At 43.4% G+C, this 26,639-nt stretch overlaps 1 protein-coding gene across 1 annotated transcript in view; it reads left to right on the top strand.

Moving 5' to 3' along the window:
- COL28A1 (collagen type XXVIII alpha 1 chain) overlaps nucleotides 1–26,639 on the top strand; it is a 158,259-nt gene that overhangs the window by 117,606 nt on the left and 14,014 nt on the right. The window contains 9 exon segments of the mRNA XM_065884024.1: nucleotides 11,979–12,047; nucleotides 12,603–12,683; nucleotides 12,773–12,808; nucleotides 18,700–18,736; nucleotides 20,599–20,688; nucleotides 20,691–21,121; nucleotides 21,123–21,153; nucleotides 22,868–22,922; nucleotides 22,924–23,023. Coding sequence (XP_065740096.1) covers nucleotides 11,979–12,047; nucleotides 12,603–12,683; nucleotides 12,773–12,808; nucleotides 18,700–18,736; nucleotides 20,599–20,688; nucleotides 20,691–21,121; nucleotides 21,123–21,153; nucleotides 22,868–22,922; nucleotides 22,924–23,023 — 930 coding nt within the window.

Here is a 26,639-nt window from a genome sequence, read left to right on the forward strand (position 1 = left end):
GCCCCTCTGAAACTTGCATCTGAATTGTCAGGAATAGTTACTACCATGCTAAGTTGAAAGCAATGAGAAAGGAAAACAGGGCATATAAATGAATGGGGTTGAGGACAGCCTATAGGAATTATTAACCATAAGCCTCCATTGTACTTTTATTCTTTCAACTTTTTAAAATTAACATAATTTTCTTTATTTTCTTGAAAAACAGAATTGGATATATTTATCATTTCCATTTTTTAAAACACATCATTATTTTCAGCTATTTCAGTTTTTAACTTTTTTTTATTGTGAGGACACTTAACATGAGATCTACTCAAACTTTTAAGTGTACAACACAGTATTGTTAGCTCTAGGCATGATGTTTACGACAGATCTCTAGGACTTATTCATCTCGCATAACTGAGACTTTATACCCGTTGTCTCCTCATTTCCCCCTCCCCTGAGCCCCTGGCAACTACCATTCTACTCTGCTTCTGTGAGTTTGACTATTTTCGTTATCTCATGTAAGTACAATCACGCAGTATTGTATTAGTATGTATTGTATTGTATTAGTATTTCACTTAGCCCTCCTATGTTCACTGCAGCACTACTCACAATAGCCAAGATATGGAAACGACCTAAATGCCCACTGAGGGGTGAATGAATTAAGAAGATGTGGTATAAACATCTAATAGATTCCTAACCACCGCCCTCACAAAAGAAGGAAATCTGCCATATGTGACAACGAGGACCAACCTGGAGGACATTATGCTAAGTGAAATAAACCTATAATACTCTTGTTTAAAGAATTCAGAGGACTTTATATTACTCCTTTAATCCCCGTAGGATATCCAGAAGGAGACACATAGATGAGCAAGTACTGTGAATCCTCTGGTGAAAGAAATACTCTAAGAGGGCAATTAGCTGTTAGTCCTTTCTGTGCTTCTTTTTCCTGGTAAAGAATAACCAGCTTATAGAATGCTACTGTCTTTCAGTAGCTGTCATCCTGATAGGCATGTAACATGTAACACACATCTCAACTACCAGCGTTTAAAAGCGATCTATGTCCATGATGGCTTTTCAGTGCCAGTGTCAACCATACCTCCAGAATTTCTCGGTGGGAGGGGCAGCAATTTAAGTGTCAGGGAGGCCAGGGGCCTGATCTGGAAGGGTGCTGGCATAGCAGGCACTCTGCTTATAGTGGGTTGGAGGTCAGCGGTGTGGCTGGAGATCACAGGATGAAGTGTGGGTGAAATCCACCCCTGGGTCTTTTTTTTTCGGTGCACCACACAAGTTAATGGGTCTCACCAAACATACTGATAGGAAATAACTTAGGCCTAAGGGAAGGCCTGGCTTAATGTCACATTGGTATATTCTTTTCGATTTAATTAAACATGTAATGTGTAGTCTAAACACATTTCCCTTTCCCCAGAATCACATGAAGATCATTTTTTTTTACCAGGCTTCACACCTAAAGGTGTGACAGTTAAGAGACATTCATTGTGACAGCTGGAACTGCTCCCTTCTGCTTATGTATAAAGCTGCCTGCTGACTTCTCTGTTCACTTAACAGAAAAGACTCTCACCCTACATTTTCCTCTTGATGTTTCTGAAGGCTGTGCATACTGAAGTTAGGTAAATCTAACCAGCATCTTCCCTTTGGCTGTCTGTTCAAGGAAGCATGGCTTATATATTTTGATAAATTTGGAATTTCTAGGTTTATGCCTCATGAAGACTGTTTGGCTTTTCCATTCCTTTTTCTTTATGGCCCCAATCCCAGGGGATTTGGACAGGCAGTAGCACCAGCTTTTAGGAGGAAGTAGTTACCTGTTTGTGTGAGATGTCTGGGTGCTGGGGTGATCTGGGCCCAATGAATGGTCCAGAAACATTAACTGCATATCTGCTTTGTGCCAGGCAATGGTTTAGACACTAGGGATAAAATGACACCCAATATATGGCCAAAAAGTATGGGGGAACCAGAAATAGATCTATATGAGTTAAGGTTAAGATGAGATAAAGCCTGCAGAGAAATAGGCTACAAAACAGGGGAAGCCAGACTGTGAAGAACCTTCATGGCTGAGCTGAAGAACTTCAGTTGGAGCCTATCAATCGGTGATTCTCAAAGCACGGCCGCCAGCCAGCTCTATCAGCATCACCTAGACATGCAAGTTCTTGGGCCCCACGTAGACCTAATGAAGTGGTAACTCTGAGAGTAGACCCCCATAGCCCTTGTGTTAACCAGCTCTACAGATATTTCTGATGTACACCGAACTTTGAGAACCACTGCTCTGATGATAGAAAGGCCTGGAAGGGTTTGTTTATTTTAAAAGCTCACTTTTATGGTGATGTAATTCACATGCCATGCAAGTCACTTGTTTAAAGTATACAATTCAATGATTTTTAGGATTTTCACAGAATTGTGCAACTAGCAATGCAACCTAATTTTAGGACATTATCATCATCCACCAAAGAAACCCCGTACCTCATAGTAGTCACTCTCCATTCCCTTCCCACTAAACCTCTAGTCCCAGGCAACCATTAATCTACCTTCTGTCTCCATGGATTTGCCTATTACAGACATTTCACATAAATGGAATCACATAACATGTGGTCTTTTGTGGCTGGCTTCTTTCATTTAGCATAAAGTTTTCAAGGGCCATCCATGTTGTATCAGAACTTCCTTTTTATGGCCAAATAATACTGCATTGTATGGATATACCACATTTTGTTTATCCATTTGTCTTCTGTTGAACATCTGTGTTGTTTCCACTTTTTGGCTATCGTAAATAATTCTGTTATGACCATCCGTGGGCACATTTTTATGTTTTCCTTTCTCTTGGGTACAAAACCTGGAAGAGTTTTAAGAATAGGTGTGACACAGCCAGTTGAATGTTTTCGTATATTTGTTATTTAGTTTGGAACAATGCTTCTCATTCTTTTGCCTCCATACCATTCACATGTCCAGAACACTCCATCAGCAACTATTCTCACTGTTCCCTTTTTAGGTAGTGGTGTGAGGGTAGGAGGTGGATTGTGTAGTTGGAAATACGCTCCTCCCATTGCATCCTCTGGGTCTCCTGTAGCATCTCCTCCCCCTGCCCCATAGTTGAGAATCTCTGGTATAGAGGCATAGGAGCAGAAATAAAGACATGGATTAAGAAGCTATTGTAACAGTTTAGTCCACAGGTGATGTGCATCTGAGCCAGGGCAAGTTTAGAAGGGATGGACTTGTTGAATCTCAACCATCGTCCTCAGTGACTCATAGCCTTCTGCCAATTTCCAACTATGCTGCAAAGGCAAAGTCGTACACTGACTTCCCTTTGGTGTGAAATATTTTTCAGCATTGCTTTCTCTCCTGGAGGGAGAAAAGCCATAGAAGAGCATCACTTCTCAGAGAACAGTCTTTGCCTGCAAAATCCAAAGCCACCCTGGACGCAGCTCACAGCCTCCTCATTTCAATGTTCGAATTTTCACCTTCTGACAACTTGAAATACAAATGATTTCTGAGCCAAATTATTTCTTGGTAATTTAATGCAAAATGTTCTGTGTTGTGATCTGATCTGCTAAAGGTGGGAGGAACCATAAGATTCATATCCGTGATAGTTTCTTATGGCTGCTGTAACAAACTACTACAAGTGCAGTGATTTAATACGATACCAATTTATTCTTTTTCAGTGCTGGAGCTCAGAAGTCTAAAATGAATCTTATGGGGCTACAGTCAAGGCATTGACAGGGAGTCCAGAAACTGGGGGTGGGGGCTGGATTCTATTTCCTTTTGGCTTTACCAGAGTCTGGGGCCACATTCTTTGTATTCCTTGGTTTATGGCGCCTTCCTCTATCTTCAAAGCCAGTGGTTTACATCTTCTCTCTCCGCCTCTGTTTTGCTGTTTCAATCACCAGACCTTCTTCTCTTCTGCCAGCTAAGTCTCTCTCTGCTTCTCTTTTGTAAGACTATTTGCGCCTGCACTTAGGACGCACCCAGATAGTTCAAGATAATCTCCCCACCCAAGGTCCTTAACTTACTCACCTCTGCCAAAACCTTTTCTCCCCTAAGCAAGATAACACTCACAGGTTTCAGGCATTAGGCCCTGCATAGCTTTGGTGGCCATTATTCAGCCTACCTCACTGCTGCTTCTGGGTCAATTCTTGTGTGTTAATGAAGGGATATATGGAAAAGAGAAGAGTAATTTGAAAGCATATACCATTTCCTGGAATCCTTTCATTCAGCAAACTTATACACAGGGACTGAACACTGGGCCAGGAGGCCCGGAAGCAGGAGGCTCCATGTCCTGCTGCTGTGGTAGCAGCTGTGGCTGCACAGGCCAGCATTCCCACTGTGCCTGCCCCATCGCAGCCCGGCTGGAGGGGCCTGTGCAGTCACCAGAAGCCTTCTTCAATGAGTCACTGTGGTTTTCTGACTTGTAGCAAACTCCTCACCTGCTTTGTTCAACTGTCTCCCGGGCTAGTGTCACAGGAGATATTAATAAAGTCGACCTGCTTATAAATAATGGGTTGGCCCAAAAGTTCGTTCGGGTTTTCGGTACCATCTTATAGAAAGCCTGAGTGAGCTTCTTAGCCAACCCAGTACCTCCTTTGGTTGACCCACAATAGGAAATCTCCGCTGGTACTTTTCCATGCATCTCTACTTTGTTATCTCTTTTCCACATGGATCCCAAATGCTCATCATGAAATTTATCGAGGTACCCATGGGGGTTTGTGAGGCTCAACAAGACAGAGATTAGGATGCATGGTCTCTAGGCAACTTCTGCCAAAGAGATGGCTTGCCTCCACAAGACAAGCTGGCTTGTCTCTAGCTCAGGGCGATATGCAGGACCCTGGAATTAGTACCTCAGAGGGTGGGAAGATAAATAAAATGAAGTGCTTCAATTTTGGGAGTTTAAGATGAGCAGGGCAGACAGGATACGAGCATCCAAACCTGTTCTGAGACAGGCTACAGGAGAGGGGTGGGTAGATCTGGGGGAATTACTCTTGACTGGGGGGAAGGCAAGTCAGGGAAGACTCCTGGGACGCACTTGGTGGGCTGGAACTTGCCCACAGATGGGATGAACGTGTTCCGGGAGCACTGATTAGGTCAGAACGGAAAAAGAACCCCAAGCCTGGAAGACTGAGAGATGAGGGAAAGAGGGAAAGCCAGGAAGAAAGGCAGATGTGGCGAAGGAGAGTTTCTGTATTTGACAGTTTCGGTTCCGAAATGGCCAGCAGGAGGAAAGGTCTAGAGAGCAAATATCATGTTACGTGCCTGGAGCTTAGAGACCGGGGTAAGACTGGCGATTAGAGAACGGGGGGTTATCCCCAGAGGGTCACCATGGATGTGGACAGGAATAAGGGTCCAAGGCAAACATCTGCCTTGAGGGCACAGAGAGTACCGTGAGAGACACCGGAGTTCTAAAACACACACCGATGATGACACAAACCAACCACGAGAAACTCAGGAGGGAAACCGGCAGGTTGCACCATGGAGATGGCCAGCAAAGGGAGCATCCAGAGTCCCCTCTCTCTAGCAGAGGAGCTGCCATAAAGCCGACCGTGTCATTTTGTAGTTATCATTTGTGGTCAAGTGTATTCAAAGGCCACGCAAGATATTCATGAAATTTGGCAGGTTTTACGGAAGGCTCTTTAGGCAGGAGGACAGGATAAGTCAATTTATGCAACTGAATCCAGCTGATGAAAACCCTCGAAGCTATGATGCTCTTTGCACTGTGACCTATCAGTGTATTTAATTCTAGATTTTATGCTAAGAACCATCTTGTTACTGGAAAACGGGACTAAATTCTGTGAGTTGGATAGAACATCCTAACAGTGAGCACACGTGTCCGTGAAACAATCACAGTCCCGTGAAGTGGCTTGGCTTTTGCCGAAATTATTTGCAAATATTCATGTTGCTACTTGTTTCATTACTTTATCATCTGCTGGTAGTTATAAACAGAAAAATGGAAGTAGGGACTAAAAGTTTAAGAAAAATGACTGGGGGAAAATATGGCCAAATCGAGCACATTTGGCTATGACTGTTGTGAGCTGAACTAGGCCACTATGGACATTCACAATTTGTCAGATTCTTTTCAGTGACTGTCGGTAGTCTCTGAAGATTAGAAGTCAGCAGGAGTGACCTGCCTTCTCCTAGACAAACTTCCTGTTAGGTGCCATGCTTCAATTAAAGCAAGTTTCAGACAGAATTCTACCTTATGTTCAGCTACTTATTAACAAGTAGGCACAAAAACATGTAGTGAAAACTGGGTCCAAATTCCATTCTATCTATTTAAGTACTTTAACAAGTACTTTGCCTGAAATGATCCCACTGAGGCAAGGACAACAATGTTCTTATGACCAACTAACCTCTTAATCAGATCAGGTGACAGGATTCTTTTTCTTTTTTTTTTTTTTTGCAGTACGAGGGCCTCTCACTGCTGTGGCCTCTCCCGTTGCAGAGCACAGGCTCCGGACGCACAGGCTCAGTGGCCATGGCTCACGGGCCCAGCCGCTCCGCGGCATGCGGGATCTTCCCGGACCGGGGCACGAACCCGTGTCCCCTGCATCGGCAGGCGGACTCTCAACCGCTGCGCCACCAGGGAAGCCCTGACAGGATTCTTTATTATGGGATGAGGGTAAGAGGCAGCTGTTCTGAATGAGTTCTAGAATTTAAGGTACTCTACCAGAAGCATTCATGGGGGTGTGGGCCCACCTGGCTATCATACCCGACTTACGAAAGAGGAAAGGGCCTATACGACACTTCCAGCTACCACACGTCTTGAACGCCCCTTTTTTCCCCCAGGGATAAATTGTTTCTCTCATCCTTGTGGAGCCAATTCAGATAGCAAGAGTCGAGTCACCTGTCTTTGAAGTGTGGACTACTGATTACAGTATTCCAAGTGTTAACTCAGCACCCCTAGAGGGTAATTAACTTGCACATACACACATTCATGGTACTGTTTAAACTGAATTACATTAAGGTAAATTACAAAAAAAAAAAAAAAATTAGAATAATTAGCTTTCTTTTTGCACGAATATGGAAAAAGCCACTGTGGTCAGCTGAATAATGGCCCCTAAAAATGTTCACGTCCTAATTCTTAGAATTTGTGAATATTACCTTACATGGCAGAAGGAAGGTTGCGGATGTGATTAAGTTAGGTATTTTGAGATGGGAAGATTATCCTGGATTATTTGTAGGCCCTACATTTAATCATGAGTGTCCTTATAAAGGGGGAGACAGAGGGAGAAGAGACTGTGGAAGAGGCGATGTGATGATGGAATCAGAGGTGATGAAGGGGAGGAAGATGGAGGAAGGGGCCACCAGCTAAAGAACACAGGTGACCCCTGGAAGCTGAGGAAATCAGGGGAAACGGCTGCTCCCCTCAGTGTGTCCAGGGGAAACCAGCCTTACCAACACCTCGACTTTAGCCTAGTGAAACTGATCTGGACTTCTAACTTCCAGAACTGTCTGAGAACAAATTTATGTCATTTTAAGCCACTAAATTTGTGGTCATTCATTATAGGGGCAATAGGAAATGAACGTAGTCATCAATATTAATGTTAGTAGCATCTTGGTCCAGCTCATGGAAATTTCCACGGGAGCTGTTTTGAAAACCCTTGCCATACATGGCTGACAGTTCTTGGGTTATTAAAAAAGACTCTGCCCTGAGGGCCATAGAGAGAGGACCTTTAGTGTCTAAATGTCCGGGCCCAGGATTCATTCCTGCAGGCTTTAGTCTGTTTCCTTCCCTCAGCTGCCATGGATCGTCATCTGTGCCCTAAAGGTTTGCTTCACTTCCCCTAGCTGTCTTGATTTTTGTCCCATGGGGGCTTCGGGCCTTCCCCTGGGGGGCTGCTGCCTCCCTCCCCTAGGTCTGCCCCACTAGGGAAACTTCGGGACTTGCCCTGTCTCCAGTCTCTCTCTTGAGCACTGGTGAGGTCCCAGAAGAGACTGGGTGGGTGGGTATGAATTTGCCTTGTGCCTGGAGCTCCCAGGAGTTTTGTCTTCTCCAACTAACCCACACTCAGCAATTTGTTAAGAATTTTAGCTGAATTCTTCTTATTAGCTTGTATGACATCAGTCATCGCCAGCAGGTAAGTGCCCATGTCCTGTCTCTCCTTGGAGGAGCCTGTGTTTCCTTCGATTTTGTGTAAGCTGGTGGCTCTGCAACCACAGCTCTATGGTAGATTCCAGGAAAGTTGCGATTTCATAGATTAGTTAGCCACTTTGGTGAGGTTTTAAGAATAAAAGCAGCCTAGTTTTCTACATCCTAAGAGGAAGCCAGACATCCATTTTATATTTTTTGGCTCATCTATCTATGAATTTGATTTTTTTCCTTATAGCACCTTACTGAGAAAACATTTGGAAAGAAACACTGTTGTTTCCTGACATACCGGTAATACGCACGCCACACAAATCTATTAAAATACTCAGGTAGCTGTGCATTATCCTTAGAGCTCTCTCTCCCAGAGAGTAAGCAATCATCTGCAAAATTAAAATGATCGCAACTTTAGCAGAAAAGATCTAAGACTGAGATATAGTGGTTAAGAAGCTGGGTTTGAAATGTGGACTTAATTATATATCTTCAGATAGACAGGTTCTTTTGTGCAGTGGCTTCTGACCCATCCTGAAATCACTGCCTATCATTTTCCTGAGACTTGTAAGGAAAAAAAAATCTGATTGGATAGTATTCACCTCTGCCAAGCCAAGGCATGGACTTACTTGCTAAAGGCTTTCAGCCAGATAGTCTACTTAAGAAGCCTTCAAGTATTTTGAAGGGAAACTGGTGATTAAAAAGAAAAAAAAAAGCCTTTATTATAGGGAAACCCAGCTGCCTGGAATAAGTACAATGTTAACAATTATATATAAAATGTCTATATTATGAAGTAATGCAAAATAACTTCCTGAACATGGAGCTGATTCTAACATGATAATTGGCTATTCTGAGGCTTTTCCCGCCAGGGCGTGGCAATGAAGCCACAGTAGCTTTTAACTTCACAAGAAAATTGTGTCATTTCTCAAAAGCACCTAGTCAGTCATAAACATTTATTGAACATGCTCTAGATTAGCTGCTGTGGGAGTCTAAAAGGTTGTAAAATAAATACTTATTCTGAATAATTGTCAGAAAGGTATCAAGTTCTTTCTGAACCCACTTTTTCTAAATATAAAATCCCCAGTGATAATTCACCATCACGCCATAGTCCCAGCCCCTTTGTTTTTCACACGAGTCTGTCCTCTGGGGTTGGAACAAAGCCAGCTACAGATTTCTCCCAAGAACCTTTAATCTCCCCGACACCTGGCTAGGAACCCTCCTGACCCCACAACTCAGGTACCCGTGCTCTCAAGCATAGCCTTGACAACCCCAAACCACCTTTCAACCAGGGACCTGGTTGAATGAAGATGTCCTTATTCCCCTCCACAAAAAATCTGAGATCGCTAATTTATGCCGAAGTGTCATTTACTGATACATCTTTCTTCAGAGGATACCTTCCGTGTAATTTTTGTTTTTAATTTTCTTTTGAATGAGAACAGAGAATGGCAGCATCTCAGGCAGGAATCTTCATCGCACTCTGTGGGCTGGCTACCTAATCTGTATGACAGGCTAGTCTGTATGTAGACAGACCCTTCTATCTTTCATATTCAAGATAAGGCTGCAGATCACTCTTGGTAGAGCATGTTTTCCAGTAAGTGTAATGAGGTTGGGCTGTGTTACCCATATATTCCCACCTATTCCTCTTCATTACACCTGTGTTGGCAGTGTAATCTTTAGAAACAGAACAGATTTTTCTCCTCTACTTTGTCCTGCTAGAATCTCCAGCTTGGAATCAGAGTGTTGCTTTACTGTTTGGAGCTTACTTAACTGGCTCTAATCCCTAGCCAAGTTTCTGGGGCTCCAGGTTTCCTGGGGACTGTACTGTAAAGTGAATAAAGCAGACCAATGATCCCGGCCTGTCTCCTCTAGCCAGCTAAGCACCCAAGGGGCACTCCTTCTTCAGGGGAGAGTCTCCTTGGATAGACCTGAGACATCTGTGCACATCACTGCATAAATATTCACTGTGAGCCCTCTATGCTAGAGCGTTGTGTTTGGCTCAAGTGTTAATAGGGTGAAAAAGACATTCAGTAAATGAGTTCTCTGCAATCTGACCACAGTAAAGAACTTGCTATGAGACCTCTGGAGTTTAAATGAGGAGGCAAAACTACACCCCCCTACCTGCCGTCCATTTAGAAATACTACATGACAGAGATGAAAAGGGCCTCAGAGTTTAGCCAAGCCAGATTGGCTAGGGGATAGGGATGGATGCAGGAAGAACTGAGCACTTCATTTACCAACAAGAGAATCTCCACTTATATTCATTTTATTTTGTACTCTACTGTATAAGATTTGTTACAATGAAAGAGTTCTCTCCTAGGGATGTGTGCAAAGATATATACAAGACTATTTGCTGAAGCATTATTTGTAATAGGGAAATACTGGAAACAATCTAAATGCCCATCACTAGGATAATGTAGTCTAGTTATTTAATGGAATGCTGTAGAGCAGAGGAAATTAACAAACTAGAACTACATATATGTACACAGGTAAATTTCAAATAGATAGTGTTGAGATTTAAAATAGAAATTAGATGCATAAATGTATCGATTATTTGAAGTTTAAATATAAAAAACAATATTGTGCATTGTTTTAGAATATACACATGTGTAGTTAAAGCATAAAAATGTAGATATGAGTGTTGCATATCAATTTCAGAGAGAGGTTTCCTCTCTCCTTCAGGGAAGGGGATTAGGTACGTTGGGGATTTCAATGGTATCTGTACTATTTAAGTTTTTAATATGGTGTTATATCAGTGTTTGTCTTTTTCCACATAAAATTTTGTGTCTGAAATATTTCACTATAACACTTTTAAAAAGAAACGGTTCTGTTTTTAAAAAGCTTGAAAGTCAATGAGCTACGACAAGGGGCTCAGGAATGCTGATATTTGAAGTTACAATGGTCTCCAAGCAACCCTCTGTGGCCCCTTCCAGGAGTGACCTTCTAAAGCCCATCCTGCCTCTGGAGCCTCGGCTCTCCAGCCTTCGCAAGCCTATGGCAAAATGCATATTATACCCCTACCTCCATCTTTGATTCTCATTAAGTTGGTCTGAGGTTTTTATTGAGCATACCAGTGATTCTAGTGGGCATGGTCAGGATACCTTTGAGAAAGATGCTAAAGGTAAGCAAATCAAATCCCGGGAGCCCATGGTCCTTCAAACCTTTGCCACAGACTCATTGCTAATAATGATCTAAAGTAGAGGTTGCTGATCCAAGCAGCATCAGCTGTATACTTGTTAGTGATTATTCCTGTTTCATGTTCAACATCATGAACACCTTTTAAACCTGTGTGGTTTTGAAGATGGGGGTACAGGAACGGCAGATAATGTTAAGGTATGATGGGGAAAGTTAAAAACAAGTACTGAAAGGAAAAGATTTTTATTTTCCAAATTTAGGAGGTATTGAATTTAGATAAATGGATTTACGTTGCTACAAATGATCGGGTATGGAACAAAGAGTGTACGGTGAATTATTTAAACATTCCTGGACATTAATTGGGTAGAGATGCTGTTAAATCCTCTTGTACTCCATTATTAAGATAATACATGCTTTCGACATATCAAAAATATAGAAAATGTAAAGAAGATTATAAAAATTACCAGTAATATCATGACTGAAATATCAGTAACAGCTGCTTGTTACTTGTGAACCGGTTGATGTCAAGTTCACAGTTTGAAATTGGCAAAGGCGGAAGTATTTACACCACAGAAACAGACAAATGCTATAAACCAACTCCCTCACTTCCACCCCAGATAAGTAGTTAAATTTTTACTAGCAAAGTATTGAGCCCATCTGACTTATATGTGTATTTCCTCCCAAATTTAGATAATGCAGTTTTGAAAGTGCAGATGTGTATCAGACCGAAAGTATATTCTGAGAAATATCTTGGGAAATTAACAGGAGCATCCCTTTCACATATTGAGTGCAGGGGGAGCAAGGACCTCAAGACTTCCCAGGGCCAAAGGGCATGACAGGCCATGGCCTGCCTGGCAGGAAGGTAAGTATTTCAGGACCTAAGAGAAATGCTTAGGTTTAGGATCTCAGTAGCTTAACTTGAACTCTGGAAGAGCTCTCATGCACTTGACACTCTTCTCCTTACAAAGCTCAGAGGAAAAAAATCCATTTCAGAGTGAATCCTTATGCATTTCTTTTCCTAACTACAAACATGTTTACTTTATGAAATCTCATTTTCTTCAAACTCAAAAGCCGGATGATAAGGAATAAATCCTTACAACGTACCACGAAGAAGATACCAGATAACTCAGGTGTTAACCTGTGTAACAGTTGAAGTTCCTCAAGGCAGTGAGCTAATTGGAGGGCATCTCATGGTCTCCTCACCTTGAGGTCCCAAGTTCATCATGAATTAGATTATGGTACCTGGGGGGATGTAAATAAAATGCCCCCCCATTTTTTTTCATATAGTATATTTATATCAACAAGAACCACAGGTCTTCAAGAGGTACCACAGTTGCAAAGAAATAGAACTTTAGGGTTCTTCTTATTTGGCGTTAATATTCACATTCTAAGCTTATCTTTTCATTGTATTATAAAGGGAGAACGTGGAGAACCGGGCGATGTGGGAAAGAAAGGGGATAAAGGGGAAATTGGAGATCCCGGACCCCAAGGAAAACAGGCAAGAAGTGATTTTTAACATCTTATGGTAACTGTACACAGTAACTGCTTCCAACCTACATTGACTGTTACTCTTCTTCCACTAAGTAGGGGTTACAGGGTCCAAGAGGAGACCGAGGACTGACAGTGAGTATCACTCCTGGAGTGTAATTGAGGGGTTTGTGCTCACAAAATGATTACATTTGTGTTTTAGCTTTAGAAGTGACTTCTTTTGACACAGAATTAGTGCTGACATAGATGCAGGAGGTAACTGAACCCGAATGTGAGGGAGACGTAACACCCAGCGCCTTATCCAGCCTTGTGGTAGAGATGTAACTGCCCACCCCCGGGTAGAAAGGTTAACAAGGAGGTGAACTGTTTCAAAGAAGCCAGATGAGCAAGGGACTTTTTCTTGTACATGATCCTTCACATTTCAGTATGGGGGCTCTTTTTTTCCTGAACGAGTTCCTTTAAGAAGTGCTCTGAGGACAACAGCAATCACAAAATTGGGATTACTTTTCTGTACTGATTCACCTATTTAACAAATATTTGTGATGATGTACAAACTTTCCCTGTTCTTCTCTCTTTTGTTCTCTTTTGTTTGCACCACTACAAATAAAAAGCTGACCCCTGAAAGTCCCACAGGATGGGAAAGTTCTAGAATTTCTATAGCAAAGTCTACTTCTTCCTTTCTAACATTGAGACACTACATCTCCTGGAGTTGAGGAGAAATAGGGACCTTCTCTTACCCCCACCTTTTTTTTTAATTGGGGTATAGTTGTTTTACAATGTTGTGTTAGTTTCTACTGTACAGCGAAGTGAATCAGCCATATGTATACATATATCCCCTCTTTTTTGGATTTCCTTCCCATTTAGGTCACCACAGAGCACTAAGTAGGCTTTTTCCCTTTTTGATTCTTTGGTGGGTCATGGTCTGGGGATGTTGACCTTATGTATAGTGCCAGGAAAACCCAGGGGTGGGAGTTCAAGTGGTGAAGACGAGAGCTGGACATGTGACAAACAGAACTGTGCATGGTTTTATGGCCCATCTGCCTTTTTCTCTTTGTTGTTCCCCACCAGAAGTCAGACCCTCCCCAGATGCCTATGGAGGGTGAAGCAGCTATATATGCAGCAATTTCTCCCTAAAGTAGCAGAGGAGGGTATATGTAAAATGCCCAGAGGAATGTTTCCCATAGGCTTATACCCTCCCTCCTGTCCCAACATGGAGAGGGGAACTGGTTTCCTTCATCCATGCAGTTGTTCATTCACTTCACCAACATTTATTGGGCACCTACCCTGGGTCAGGATCTAAGACAGGCACTGGGGGAATAGTTGAGAGTAAGAGACTATGTCTCTGGACTCAAGGAGCTCACAGCCTAACGGGAGAGAAAGACAAGCAAAGGATGTTCACCTATAGTTTGATAAATGCTGTGATAAAAGTGATATGTGGGTCCAGAGCAGACAAAATCAGGCATGGTTTGATGTCAATTCTCTTTTCCTTCACTCTTCCCTTTTTGTAGCATTTAGAAAGCCAAGGTCAGCATTAAATGAGATTCTAATATGTGACAGGCTCCTTCATATCAATACCACTCTGACCCAGTACTGCAGGGTGCCTGGGGGGGCCCATGTAAAGTACGGCCCCCACTCTGGACCCCTGGACTTCTAGTCCTTCTCCAGTTACACCCCTTCCCCCAGGTGAGGAGTGACCACCCTGAGCGCACGCCCCCCTCTGCACTGCACTCTGGATACACAGGGTCTCAGAATTGCCCCAAATGTCCCAAGTGTGGAAGCTGACAGCACTGACCTGTATGCACGAGGTGGCCAAGGGGCAGGCATCTGGGGGGATTTGACAGAGCTTGGATTCACCTCATAAGTGCTGGCTAAGGCCCGGTGCAGTACAAGGCCGGTGGGGAGAGGGTGCAGGGAGAAGGGGACGGGCTATAAGCCGCGGCCCCCTCTCGCCCAGAACCCACATGAACCCACATGACAGCCCATGAGGTAGGTAGCAGTGTCTTCCCTCCAGATAAAGGCACGCCAAGTCACACAGAAAGCTTGAACGATACGCCCCAAGACACCTCAATAACAAGTACCAGAGCCCTTAGATAGAGCCAAAGCTGGCTTGTCTGACGCCAAATCCCGGCTGCTCCCCCATGAAGGCCGTTCTTGGAAGGCACCTTTCCTCTCCCCAACCCCATTCTCTCCCGGACCAAATATATTCCCAAACACTCTCAGTGGCAGATTCAGTCCAGACTAACAAAGCCCTCTTTTAACAGGCAAATACCATTGATGGAGTTCAGGTTTGTTAATCATTCACACCAAATTGCTTCAGAAAGACTGTTTCTCCGTATGTCCCTTAAATGTCAGTGTTTCCCAGTGTCTCCCCTCAGTCTTTTCTTCCCAGTCTTTAAACCCTCAGGGAGGGACAGCTATCCAAGTCAGGGGGGTGGGGCTTCCCTGGTGGCGCAGTGGTTGAGAGTCCGCCTGCCGATGCAGGGGACGCGGGTTCGTGCCCCGGTCCGGGAGGATCTCACGTGCCGTGGAGCCGCTGAGCCTGCGTGTCCGGAGCCTGTGCTCCGCAACAGGAGAGGCCACAACAGTGAGAGACCCACGTACCGCAAAAAAAAAAAAAAAAAAGTCGGGGGGATGTACAGTTTGAAAAGGCTAATTTAATATTACAGTAAAGTTCTATGGAGAATGAAAAAATCTTTTTATGTTATAAATAGAGAAAAGAATATGCTTGACAAGAGGGGGTAGGGAGGGGTTAAAAAAGGCAGAGAAGCTCTGCTCCACGCAATCTCGTCTGCCATCCCTGTTTCAACAGCCAACTGTACACTGGCATTTCTTCAATCTGCCTCCAGCTTGAACCCCTCTCCTGTGCACCAGACCTCACATCCTACTGCCTACTGGACATCGCCAGCTGGGTGTCCCACAGGTGCCTCAAACCCAGCCAGAATCAAGCTGAACCAGTGACCTTCATTAGCTTCAACCTGCCCCTGTTCCATCCCTCCCTATCTCAAAGAGCGGCGCCGTTATCATTTGCCTCCTAGACTCCTTTCCCTCATCCTTCCTTCCAATTACTCACCAACCCCCTTCACCTCCTTTTGAAATGTCCCTCCAGGTCATTCCTTCCCATCCATCAATACCACCACGACTTCCTAGTGTTATCTTCTTTGCCTGAACTATACAGGAACCTCAGACCCCTCCACTGGCTGCCACAATCACCTTTCTTCTCTGCTACGGACCATGTCTCTTCTCAGTGCTCAGGATAAGTCCACACTCTTCAGCATGACACAAAGGCTTTCTAAAGTCCATCTATCTTTCACATTTCCTGTCATTCTTTCAGTCACGTTCCCTGAGCCACAAGTTTAATCAAGTACTCCAGTGCACTGCACTTTGTGTGCTCCATCCTCTGCCTGGAAAGCTTTTTCTCCTCCTCTCCCCACCCCACCCCGGTCAGAGTCTGCCTAACATCCCTGGACCACAGGCCCACGCCCACTCTCCCATCCCTGGTATTGCCAGCAGACCAGCGTGGTTCCTAAGCTCCAAGCCAATAGAATAGTACTTACAAAAGTATTTATTTATTTGCCTCCTTCTTACTAGACTCATGTAAACATGAGTCCTTTGAGGGGTATAAACTTGATGCCTTCATCATTGGCACTGAGTAGCCAACGTGGTCATTCAGCAATTTTAATGGAAAGGGTGAAACTATTCCAGTGACTTAAAAGCAAAGAATACAAGGAAAAGATTTACACACACACACACACACACACACACACATATATATGACTACTTAAAGCATATTAGACCTAGTTATGCCATAAAAGCACAGTGAAAAGAATTAAAATGCAACCTTGATATATAAATTGCTCTTACAAGTCAAGAAAAGACAAACATTCTAATAGAAAGAAACGAACAAAAGAAAGACTGTGCATAAAAGAGAATACAACTTGGAAACATACATATAAAATTCAGCCTCACAATAGTAAGTGTAATTTAAAACAATGAGATATTTTGCTCTATCAAGTGGCAAAGATTATATAATAATAACCAGTGTTGTGTCTCCAAAACAAAACGGGTTTTCTTATATACTGTTGTTCGAGGCGTCAGTTACTACAACTTTTCTGGAGGATTGTAAGGCAGTCTGCATCAAGAACCTTAAAATGGCCATGCATCTGACATCAGTAATCAAGTTTTTCAGAATACTTAATAATATGGGCAATTAATTACTACATAATGTTAAGTGAAAAACTATAATCATAAAACTTAGTGAAAAGTATTTTCTCCAGTTGTAAAAAATTAAACACAAGTATATTAAATACATAACATCTCCCCTTCCTAGATAACAATATAAATATATCAATAGACATTTCCCCTTTCCAGACATACTCTAGTTTCAGATTTATTAAATGTCTCTCTAAATGTGAAAAAGCATGACAAAGCCTAAAAAAAAAAAAGGTAACTGTTGACTCCTTCATTTCATATAATTTTTTAAATCTCACATTGGGAGTTCTTTTTGTATAGCCACTTGAAATCATTGGCTTTTACTCAATTTACAGAAAAAGAAATTAAATTAAAATGCCCTGAATATTCTCTGTACATGCTTCTGTTAAGCCATGTTACCATCTATGTCACCTTCACCTCACTTCTGTCATTACAGGTTTTCTCCTTTAAAACTTTACTTTTGCAACTGTTACATTGTATCTTCTTAGAACAGGTCCACTGCTCTTTCCAGCTGAGATTTTCTGGGCTTCTGCTTCTCTCATCTGTTAAGTTAATCATCCCTGTCAGCTTCATGTCTTTGGCAGATGTAGAATCCTGACTTCTCCAGTCTCATCCCATGGCATTTGTAAACATGCCATGCAGGGCAGGATGTTGGCACATTGATTCCTAGTACCCAGCTCATCTCAGGCCCTTCTGATGGAGCTGGTGAGCAGTGGGACCTGGAAGGAGCATCCAGGAACCCAGGGAGGTTTCATGGAAGAGCCCAAGTGAGGGTATTAGGAAACTGGAGAGAAGACTTGCAAATTTGGGGATTGGTACAGAAAAAAAGGAGGGAATACAGCATTGGATGAGATCCCTTTGGGCCCTGGTGCTTGTCCTGGTTTGTCAGCACATGTGGGTTAAACCATGTAACTGAAAGCATACATTGCCCACACCGTTATTGTCCTCGGAATCTGCAGGGGATTGGTTCCCAGACACGCCCACCACGCCCAACCCGGTAGGTACCAAAATCTGTGGATGCTCAAGTCCCGCATATAAAATGGCGCAGTACAGTCAGCCCTCCGTATCATGGATGCAGAACCCATGGCTATGGAGGGCCGACTGTAAGTATTACATCTTTTGTGGGGCCAGACCCTGTGTGTGTGTTACCTCATTTAATCCCACCACATCCCTGAGACACAGTCACTGTTAGGTCACTTCATGCCCAACGTCACACAGCTGATAAATACTGGCTGCAATTTGAACTTCAAGTCTGAGTTATTACATTTCACAGCTCAAACACATTTCAATTCTGATATATTATAGGCAACTTTTAACCTCTGTGCTATGTATTTTATTTATTTATTCAATTTATTTATTTTTGGCTGTGTTGGGTCTTTGTTGCTGCGCGCGGGCTTTCTCTAGTTGTGGCGAGCGGGGGCTACTCTTCATTGTGGTGCACGGGCTTCTCACTGTGGTGGCTTCTCTTGTTGCAGAGCATGAGCTCTAGGTGTGTGGGCTTCAGTAATTGTGGCTCATGGGCTCAGCAGTTGTGGCTCGTGGGCTCTAGAGCGCAGGCTTAGTAGTTGTGGAGCATGGGCTTAGCTGCTCCACAGCATGTGGGATCTTCCCGGACCATAGCTCGAACCCGTGTCCCCTGCACTGGCAGGAGGATTCTTAACCACTGTGCCACCAGGGAAGCCCCTGTGCTATGTATTTTATTTGCAGTGGAAGGATTAAGTCAAATAGCCCAATGCTGATTATAATAAGACATACCTTTCATGACTATAGGAAAAAATATGGTCACACAATTAATACATTTTCCTCTTTTCCTCCAGAAAGAAGAAATCATCAAGCTTATTTTTGAAATATGTGGTAAGATTTGACGACCAAGAAAAAACCCATCACTTTAAAGTACCAACCCCACTATGTTCTGTGTTGTCAAGATAATGTGCTCACCCAGAATACGTATACTGTAGAGCTCGTGGGAAAGTTTCAAGCTCATTTTCAGTTTCTGTGGGAAACTGAAAGGAAGCAGTGTGAGGGGATGTGGGAATCCTGATTTAAGAAAAGAAAGTCATTTTCCCAGGGTAGTTAAGAAGTGTGAAGATAGTTGGGTCTGTGGGCAGCCAGGCCTTTTGTTAGCACAGAGCTCATCTGTATTCAGTGACATTTACCTGAACCTGAGAAGGAAAGAACAACAAAGGAGGCAGGACTACAGGGGCCTAACTGGTGTGTGAATCCGGCCTAGCTGGTGATGATAATGTCTGTGTTTTTCCTGAAGCAAAAAGTCTTTCTAAATTGAGCTTTGAGCCCTACGTCTAGAGCGCCTGCCGCTTCAGAGGCAAAAGGACAGAGTCCAGAGGTCATCTTGTGTCACAACTCTAAGTGCTTCTATGGCGAAATAGACTTAAAACAGAGTTACCAGAACAAGGAAGTAAAGCAAAAAGACTAGCCAAAAGGCAAGCAGTTAATGGATAATGAAGGTAACTTCTGTGTTGAAAATGGACAGAGGCAGGAATATCATTATCCTTCCATACAGAGAACCCCAGAATTGACTTGTCCTCCAAAAGACTTCCGGACCTTAAGAAGCAGCCTGGGACTCTCTATGGTGACAGGCCGATTTAGACACTGCTCCTGAGTTCTAGAAGCGCTGTAAACTAGCAGCCAGTTTCCTGAGGATTTATCGTGGCAGGGCTGCTGGGCAACATGAGGATATGAATACACCAGTGGAACCCTGATAATTTTTATTGCCAAGGAACTCTGGCAAATGCTTTGAATGATAAACCCTAAACAGACGTTGTTTACTGACCAGTGTTCTGAGATCATTTCCCTGGAACAGTTTCACAGTATGGATGGACTGCTGGCCTCCTTGATAAGATCGGAGCCACTTTAGTGGTCACTAAGGGCGTGACTGGGGACATAAACCAGAGTAGCTAGGGGCCGCTACTCTTGGGTCCAGTTAAAGACCTGAATCCTTCCCCCACAATTAAAATGTTTCATCCCATTACTTTACCCATTGGCCACGCCAATGAGCAAGTATTCATTTTCACGTAAGGATATGGTTGAAGACTGAAATATTAGCATTCAGATTCCGATTAAATACAAATGGTCGGATGATAAAGGGCAAATTTAGGATGGTGGTTATCTCTTATGGAGGAGGGAAATGGAATCAGGAAGGCATACACAGGGATGCTGAATCTTTTAAAAATACTATTTTAGGGCTTCCCTGGTGGTGCAGTGGGTGAGAGTCCGCCTGCTGATGCAGGGGACACAGGTTCGCGCCCCGGTCCAGGAAGATCCCACATGCCGCGGAGCGGCTGGGCCCGTGAGCCATGGCCGCTGAGCCAGCGCATCCGGAGCCTGTGCTCTGCAACGGGAGAGGCCACAGCAGTGAGAGGCCCAAGTACCGCAAAAATATATATATATACTATTTTATTTTTTAATCTTAGAAATTGGCTGTTTATTGTTTTATCCTCGACAGCGTTTTGGTTTTTTGTGGGGGGGGGAGGGTTTTTTTTTTTTTTTGCGGTATATCATTTTTTTTAAAAGTCAGGTATAGAAACCAGAAGGGAGACAATCGTCAGCTGTGTTCACGGTCACAGAAAAGGAAGGTTACAATCTAGTCTTAGGTTCATCCTTGCCCCTCTCCCCCCTCCCCCTACCTACCTGATATCAATCAGTGATGTTTTAATTTTCAACCCCACTGTGTTTCTATGTCAACATTCGTGTTTCAGGTTGTGGGCGTAAATGCAGAGAGGCACCGCTAGAGCTGCTGTTTGTGATTGACAGCTCAGAAAGTGTGGGACCGGAGAACTTCCCGATTATCAAAACTTTGTGAAGACTCTGACTGACAGAGTTGCGCTGGACCTTGCCACGGCCCGCGTAGGCATAATCAACTATGGCCATAAGGTAGAGGAGGTGGATCATTTGACGCAGTTCTCCAGCAAGGATGACCTCAAGCGGGCCGTGGACAACATGCAGTATCTGGGAGAAGGCACCTACACAGCCACAGCTCTCCATGCCGCCAACCGCATGTTCGAAGCCGCAAGGCTGGGTGTGAAGAAGGTGGCCTTGGTCATCACTGATGAGCAGACAGATAGGCGAGATGAAAAGAATCTGACAGAGGTGGTGAAGGATGCCAGTGACATCGATGTGGAAATATTTGTGATTGGGGTGGTGAAGAGAAATGACCCCAACTTCAAGATGTTCCACAGAGAAATGAATCTAATTGCTACCGACCCAGACAGTGAGCACGTTTAATCTATTTGATGACTTTGTTACCCTTCAAGGTAAGACAGCTCCAGGGGAAAGGAATTCACACTGTCCTTCCAAGTACCACATCACGGGATTATCCTGACCAAAAATGAAAATCAAGAGGCCAATGAGGCGTATACCGGCATTAAATTGTAACACAGAAACTCTGGAAGACAAAGACGTTTAGTATTTCATTCAGGGAGTACAGTCCCTTGTCTTTACTCATTTGTAGTAAGTGCTGAGTTGGCCCTGGAGTTGTTTAACTTGGGTAGCTGCAGTTGAAGGACTAAAAAGGAAGGACAGGATCTGGGGGCATTGCTAAGATTAGTTCATGTTCTAAAAGTTACCCAACTTGGATAAGAGACGGAGCAAGCCAGCAGCAAGACAAAATAACCATAGAATCAAAATGAATTAAGAAGTGCAGAATGAGTGGAAAACAGGGATGGTAATCTAAAGAGATGAGGCAACTGGGATTATTCTCTTCTATTCTCTATTCTCTGTTCTGATGAAAACAGATAACGAAGAGTAAACAAGATGACGTCAGGAGTTTATCTTAAAGAACAACATGCTGAATATTCCTCATACACTCAGTGCTGATCTGATGGCTTTCCCTATGCTGCTTTACCCTTCACGTGAACTGACATTTCCTGACGAGCCATGCCAAGACACTGACTCACCGTGATTGGGAGTGACCGGCATCACTTTACAATGAAACACTCCAGTTCTTTGGAGACTGATAACACATTTTGGCAGGGCCCACATCCAGAAAGCTTGTGAAATAAGTAAAATTTATACTTAATGTGTTTGCAGGCCTCAGTTTGACCCCATCCTTCCTTCTCCACTCATCTGGGAGCAGGGCCTGACATGGCCTCATGCTGTTCCCAGCCTACCCCAGGTACCAGCACGCCTGGCCCTAAGGAGAGCAGACCATGCTCAGAACCTTCCCACTTTCCCTCTTTCTCCAGACCTTTCTAACCTGGGCTCCCATTTCCTTAACACCCTATTGGGCGACTGGTCTATTCAATCTCACTGGGCTGTTAATGTGTTAGAATGGCCAGCAATATTACACATTTCAGAGACATGTTATATTTTAATCATTGAAGAGCTTTATCATCTTAATCAAAGGAGTTACTAATTTGTTCTAGGCAATGAGGGATATATTTTTGGACTGGCTGGTTTTTTGCAATTCCCAAAACCAGAGGTAATTGCCTGTTAAACTTATTATGGGTTAGACTTGCCCCTTCCACAGAGTAGTTCACAGATAACAGACAGACACTTTGGATAACAAGCATTTAAGTCATTCCTTTGCCTATTTGGGCCATCGAATATTATTAAATTAAATTAAATTAAATAATTAAATTATTTTAGATGGCCTCTTACAGATGAGGTAAAAATGCGTTAAAATTTTGTTCCCCTAGTGGTTGACTTCAAGTGATGGGGAAGTGTCTGTTTACTTTAAGGAGAGTGCAAAAGGTTTCTCTTTTTTTTTTTGCGGTACGCAGGCCTCTCACGTTGCGGAGCACAGGCTCCGGACGCACAGGCTCAGCAGCCATGGCTCACAGGCCCAGCCGCTCCGCAGCATGTGGGATCTTCCCGGACCGGGGGATGAACCCGTGTCCCCTGCATCAGCAGGCGGACTCTCAACCACTGCGCCACCAGGGAAGCCCCCAAAAGGTCTCTTTAAACAGATTTTGAGTAATGTTTCACTGCTCCTCCTGTTCCCTTTTCTACTTCTCTTTTAAAAGATAGACACCCTGAGGCAAAAATTGTTTAAAAAAAGTTGTGAGGATTTTAAATCCTACCTCTCATATTTTGGGTTCACCACTGTTTCAACCTGGATTTGGGATATCGGGGGAAGAACTCACTGAATCCGCTCCAGAACCCCGGAAAGAAATTTCTGAGTCCGTAAGTAACTGTCTTGCTTAATTTGTGAGCCTAAAATCATGTATTCAGTCTGTTTTACATCAAAGACAACCTTTCCCCACGCTGTCGAGAATCAACTGAGGTATGGATGTTTTCAGGTCCTTGGCTCTAAATAGCAGGCTTTTGTCTCCAGATTTCTAGTTCTGAAATACCTCTGGGGCTTATGAGCTTGAATATGAGATTTTTTAATATTTCCATATTTTATCATTATTTATTAAATGTTACAAATAATATTTTTATATTACATCCCTGCCACCACCAAAAGTAATCATGTACATTAGATCAGATTAATACTATACTATTTGAATCACTCCCTTGCAACATTGGCAGATCTTTCTGTATGGGGTCACAATTCTCCCTCATCTGTCTGTGTATCCACTCCCCACTTTGCACCCTCTCAAGTTTCTTCCAAGTGCACACATGCTCAGCCTGCACTCTCCCACCTTCCAATCCACGCTCTTGTTCATTGAGCTTCCCCTGCCTGTGCCCAGAGCGGGGACAGGGAGGGAAACTATGCATGCATATCGCACAAGGTGGGTGCTTCGTTTCAGAGCTCCCCAATCACCTATGCGTGAGAGAACTACCTCCTGAATGTATTGAGACAAATGTGATCGTCCTTAGAGCAAGCTTCTGGGAACTGACTTCAGCCGATCAGGTCACAAGCAACTGTTAGTTTCTTTTAGGTGAAAACTGGAGAGCCTCTCATAGTTACTGCTAAGTGAGTGTTGTAGTCTCTTCCCCACCAAGTTACAACTAAAGCAGCTGTGGACTGAGGTTCACTACATGTATGGACATCGTCTAGCAAGCAGGCACACAGCAGTGTGTCCCTATTTTGTACGCTCAGTGAAGTCCCTGTGCTGTCCTTTTATGAAGTCTTCATAGACACGAAAGACTCATTTTGAGCCAGTGCAACAGTATTCAAGCATCAGGATTCAGCTAACTGTATAGTTGGACTAAGGCCCTGAGAACCATTCAGGAGCCAGGCCTAGGATGCCATTCCTACGGGGACAAGATTACAGGACTCACAAGATTTTTATATTATGTTCAAAAAGGGACAGAAAGGTCTCTAATATATTTCTATTTGATTAAATACAAACCGACTTTGAGATGGGACATTCCAATTAGGGCAACAGACTGCCCCTGGATTGTAGATTGAAATTCACACACGCATTTATATCACATGGTCTATATCACGCGATCAACAAACCCCTCCTGTAAAGGGCCATATAGTAAAGATTTTGGGTTTTGCAGGCCATTTGATCTCTGTTGCCATGACTCAACTCTGCCTTTGAAATGCAAAAGCAGCCATAGCCAGTACTTCAATGAATAAACACGGCTGTGTTCGGATAAGACTTATTTCCCAAAACAGGTGAAGACGCAGATTTGGCCCATGGGGATTTGCCAACTCTAGGTTTTACTGAGCATTTCAAAGTAAATTACAGACAGTAATGTGCACAGTCCATCTCCTCCTGCTTGTGTGAGTTACCCCTTTGTTCTTCCCTTAGTCAACCCGTGTCCCTTTCTAAAAACTTCCTACACAAGAGCAAACTCAGGTTTCACCCAGCAAGTGGTGCCTAAACGGAGCTCTCCTCATAATCAATGAATTCCAGTGGCATGTACTGATCATTTACTGCAGTGCTCAGGGGTGGCTCTTAGGACACAGTTCCTGCCCAGGAGAAGTCCGTGGTCTCTCAGTGATCGGATAAGTACAAGAAGTATTAAGAACTTCAGCAGAGCTATGGATGAAGCTCGAGAGACAGTGCAGTTAAGTTCAGGGCAGAGTAATGGAAGCCTTTACAGAGGAGGTGGTGTTGAGCTGAGTTTTAAGACTAAGTAAGTGTTTTTCAAGGCAAGAGTAGGGGGAAGCGTATTTCCAAGAAAAGGGAACATGTGGGGGCAAAGGGGAAATCCAAAGGGAATGGCATTTTAAGAAATGAGGACAAGTTCAATCTAACTGGAGCCGAAGGTGTATCTGGCAGAAGGGCGAGAGTTAAAACTATACAAATAATTTGAGGACGAATTATAAATGGCTTCATGTGTCAAGCTAAGGAGCTTGAACTTCATCCATAGGCCAGGCAACCAGGAGAAAGCAGGAGAGTCTTAAAAGCAAGGGTCATATGGTCACATTTGGTTGCACTATGAACGATAAAGAGAAGGAGGCGGGGAGAGGAGACTGGAGGTGGGAAAAGAGGAGTAATGGTCCAGGTGAGAGATAATGAGGCCTTAAACTAAGGCAGGGGCCATTGGAATAAAGGGACACGTGGATTGGAAAGCCATTTCTGGGGTAGAATGAACAGGATTTAGTGACTGAATGGATTGGAGGTTAGGGAGAGGGTTTGGGGAGGACGGTTGTATCTTTAGCTTGGAGATGGGGTGAACTGAAACACCATCCACTGAGATGGAGAATACAGGAGTCAGGGTAGGGTTCTTTGAAGGAAAATAATGGGCTTATTTTGTACCAAAGCGGAGGTGGCTGAGGGACATCCAAGGCAACGGCACAGAATGAGACAACAGCCTGTGCCTCTGGTGTCATGATGCAGGTTAGATGCCCTGAGAGAAAAGTGATGTTAACAGGTTATGACAGAGGAAGCATTCTAGTAGCTGGGGAGGGGAGGGCATAAGAAGAGGACATCCAAAATAGTTTAGATTTGCAACACCAAGAGTCACAGGGTGGGTATCAGTTGGATCTCCCTAGGGGCCCTCTGACTGAGATAGTGGGAGCTTGTAATGAACTTGAACTTGGAAAGTCCCTCTTGTCTCTATACCTTCTCACTCTGTCTCTCTTTGCACAAGCACCGAAGTAAGAGTGAATTTTTTAAAATGAACAATCCTAAAAGATATTTAGTCTGAACAAACGTATATGCATTTATATTCACATTTTAGATCGGTCATACGTATATATAATGTACACACACACATAAATACAAAAACATATGTATGTATCTGTGCATGCACACCCACCTTTATCTAAAAGTATAATTATAGTATCGAAACACCTAAAGTAACATGAATCTGTCAAAACCTTTCAATCCTCAGATTGTTCCCAAGCCTACCCTAGGCAATACTGCAAAATAAATAATCTCAGGAGCCCTGTTTCCCTTTTTGCGTCTCTATTTCCCCTCTGTTGTCTCTTCTATCACTCCTTAAGACACCTAGCTCTGTATTCCTTCTTCCTCTCCTTTCTATCAAAATCTGTTTTTAGGGGAAAATCTGGTATCAGTTATTACACTTTTGTGAGAAATCTAAGCCAATGGGTTGATTTAAGTCAAGAAGGACTTGCATTTGAACTATTTTATCTAGTTGTGGAATGAACATGATGTACACTATACATCAACAAACAGATGTACTGGGAAATATGGAAAGCAGAAGGATTTCCCAGGTTCCACTAAATTCATAACGCTTTGGCAATCCCAGCTCTGTTGCCTTTTCAGGCCAGTCTTGAGAAGCTAAACATGTACATCCATTCTATTCTGCCTCTTTCCTGAAATCTCAGGATAGTTTATACTTTCTTCTGGAATTTACCACATTTTAACATCGTTAATACTATTTCTGTATGTACCTTAACTTTCCTGATGGATTTAAATTCCTTGAGGACATC

This window comes from Phocoena phocoena, chromosome 9 (genome assembly GCF_963924675.1).
Source record: "Phocoena phocoena chromosome 9, mPhoPho1.1, whole genome shotgun sequence".
NCBI lineage: Eukaryota > Metazoa > Chordata > Mammalia > Artiodactyla > Phocoenidae > Phocoena > Phocoena phocoena.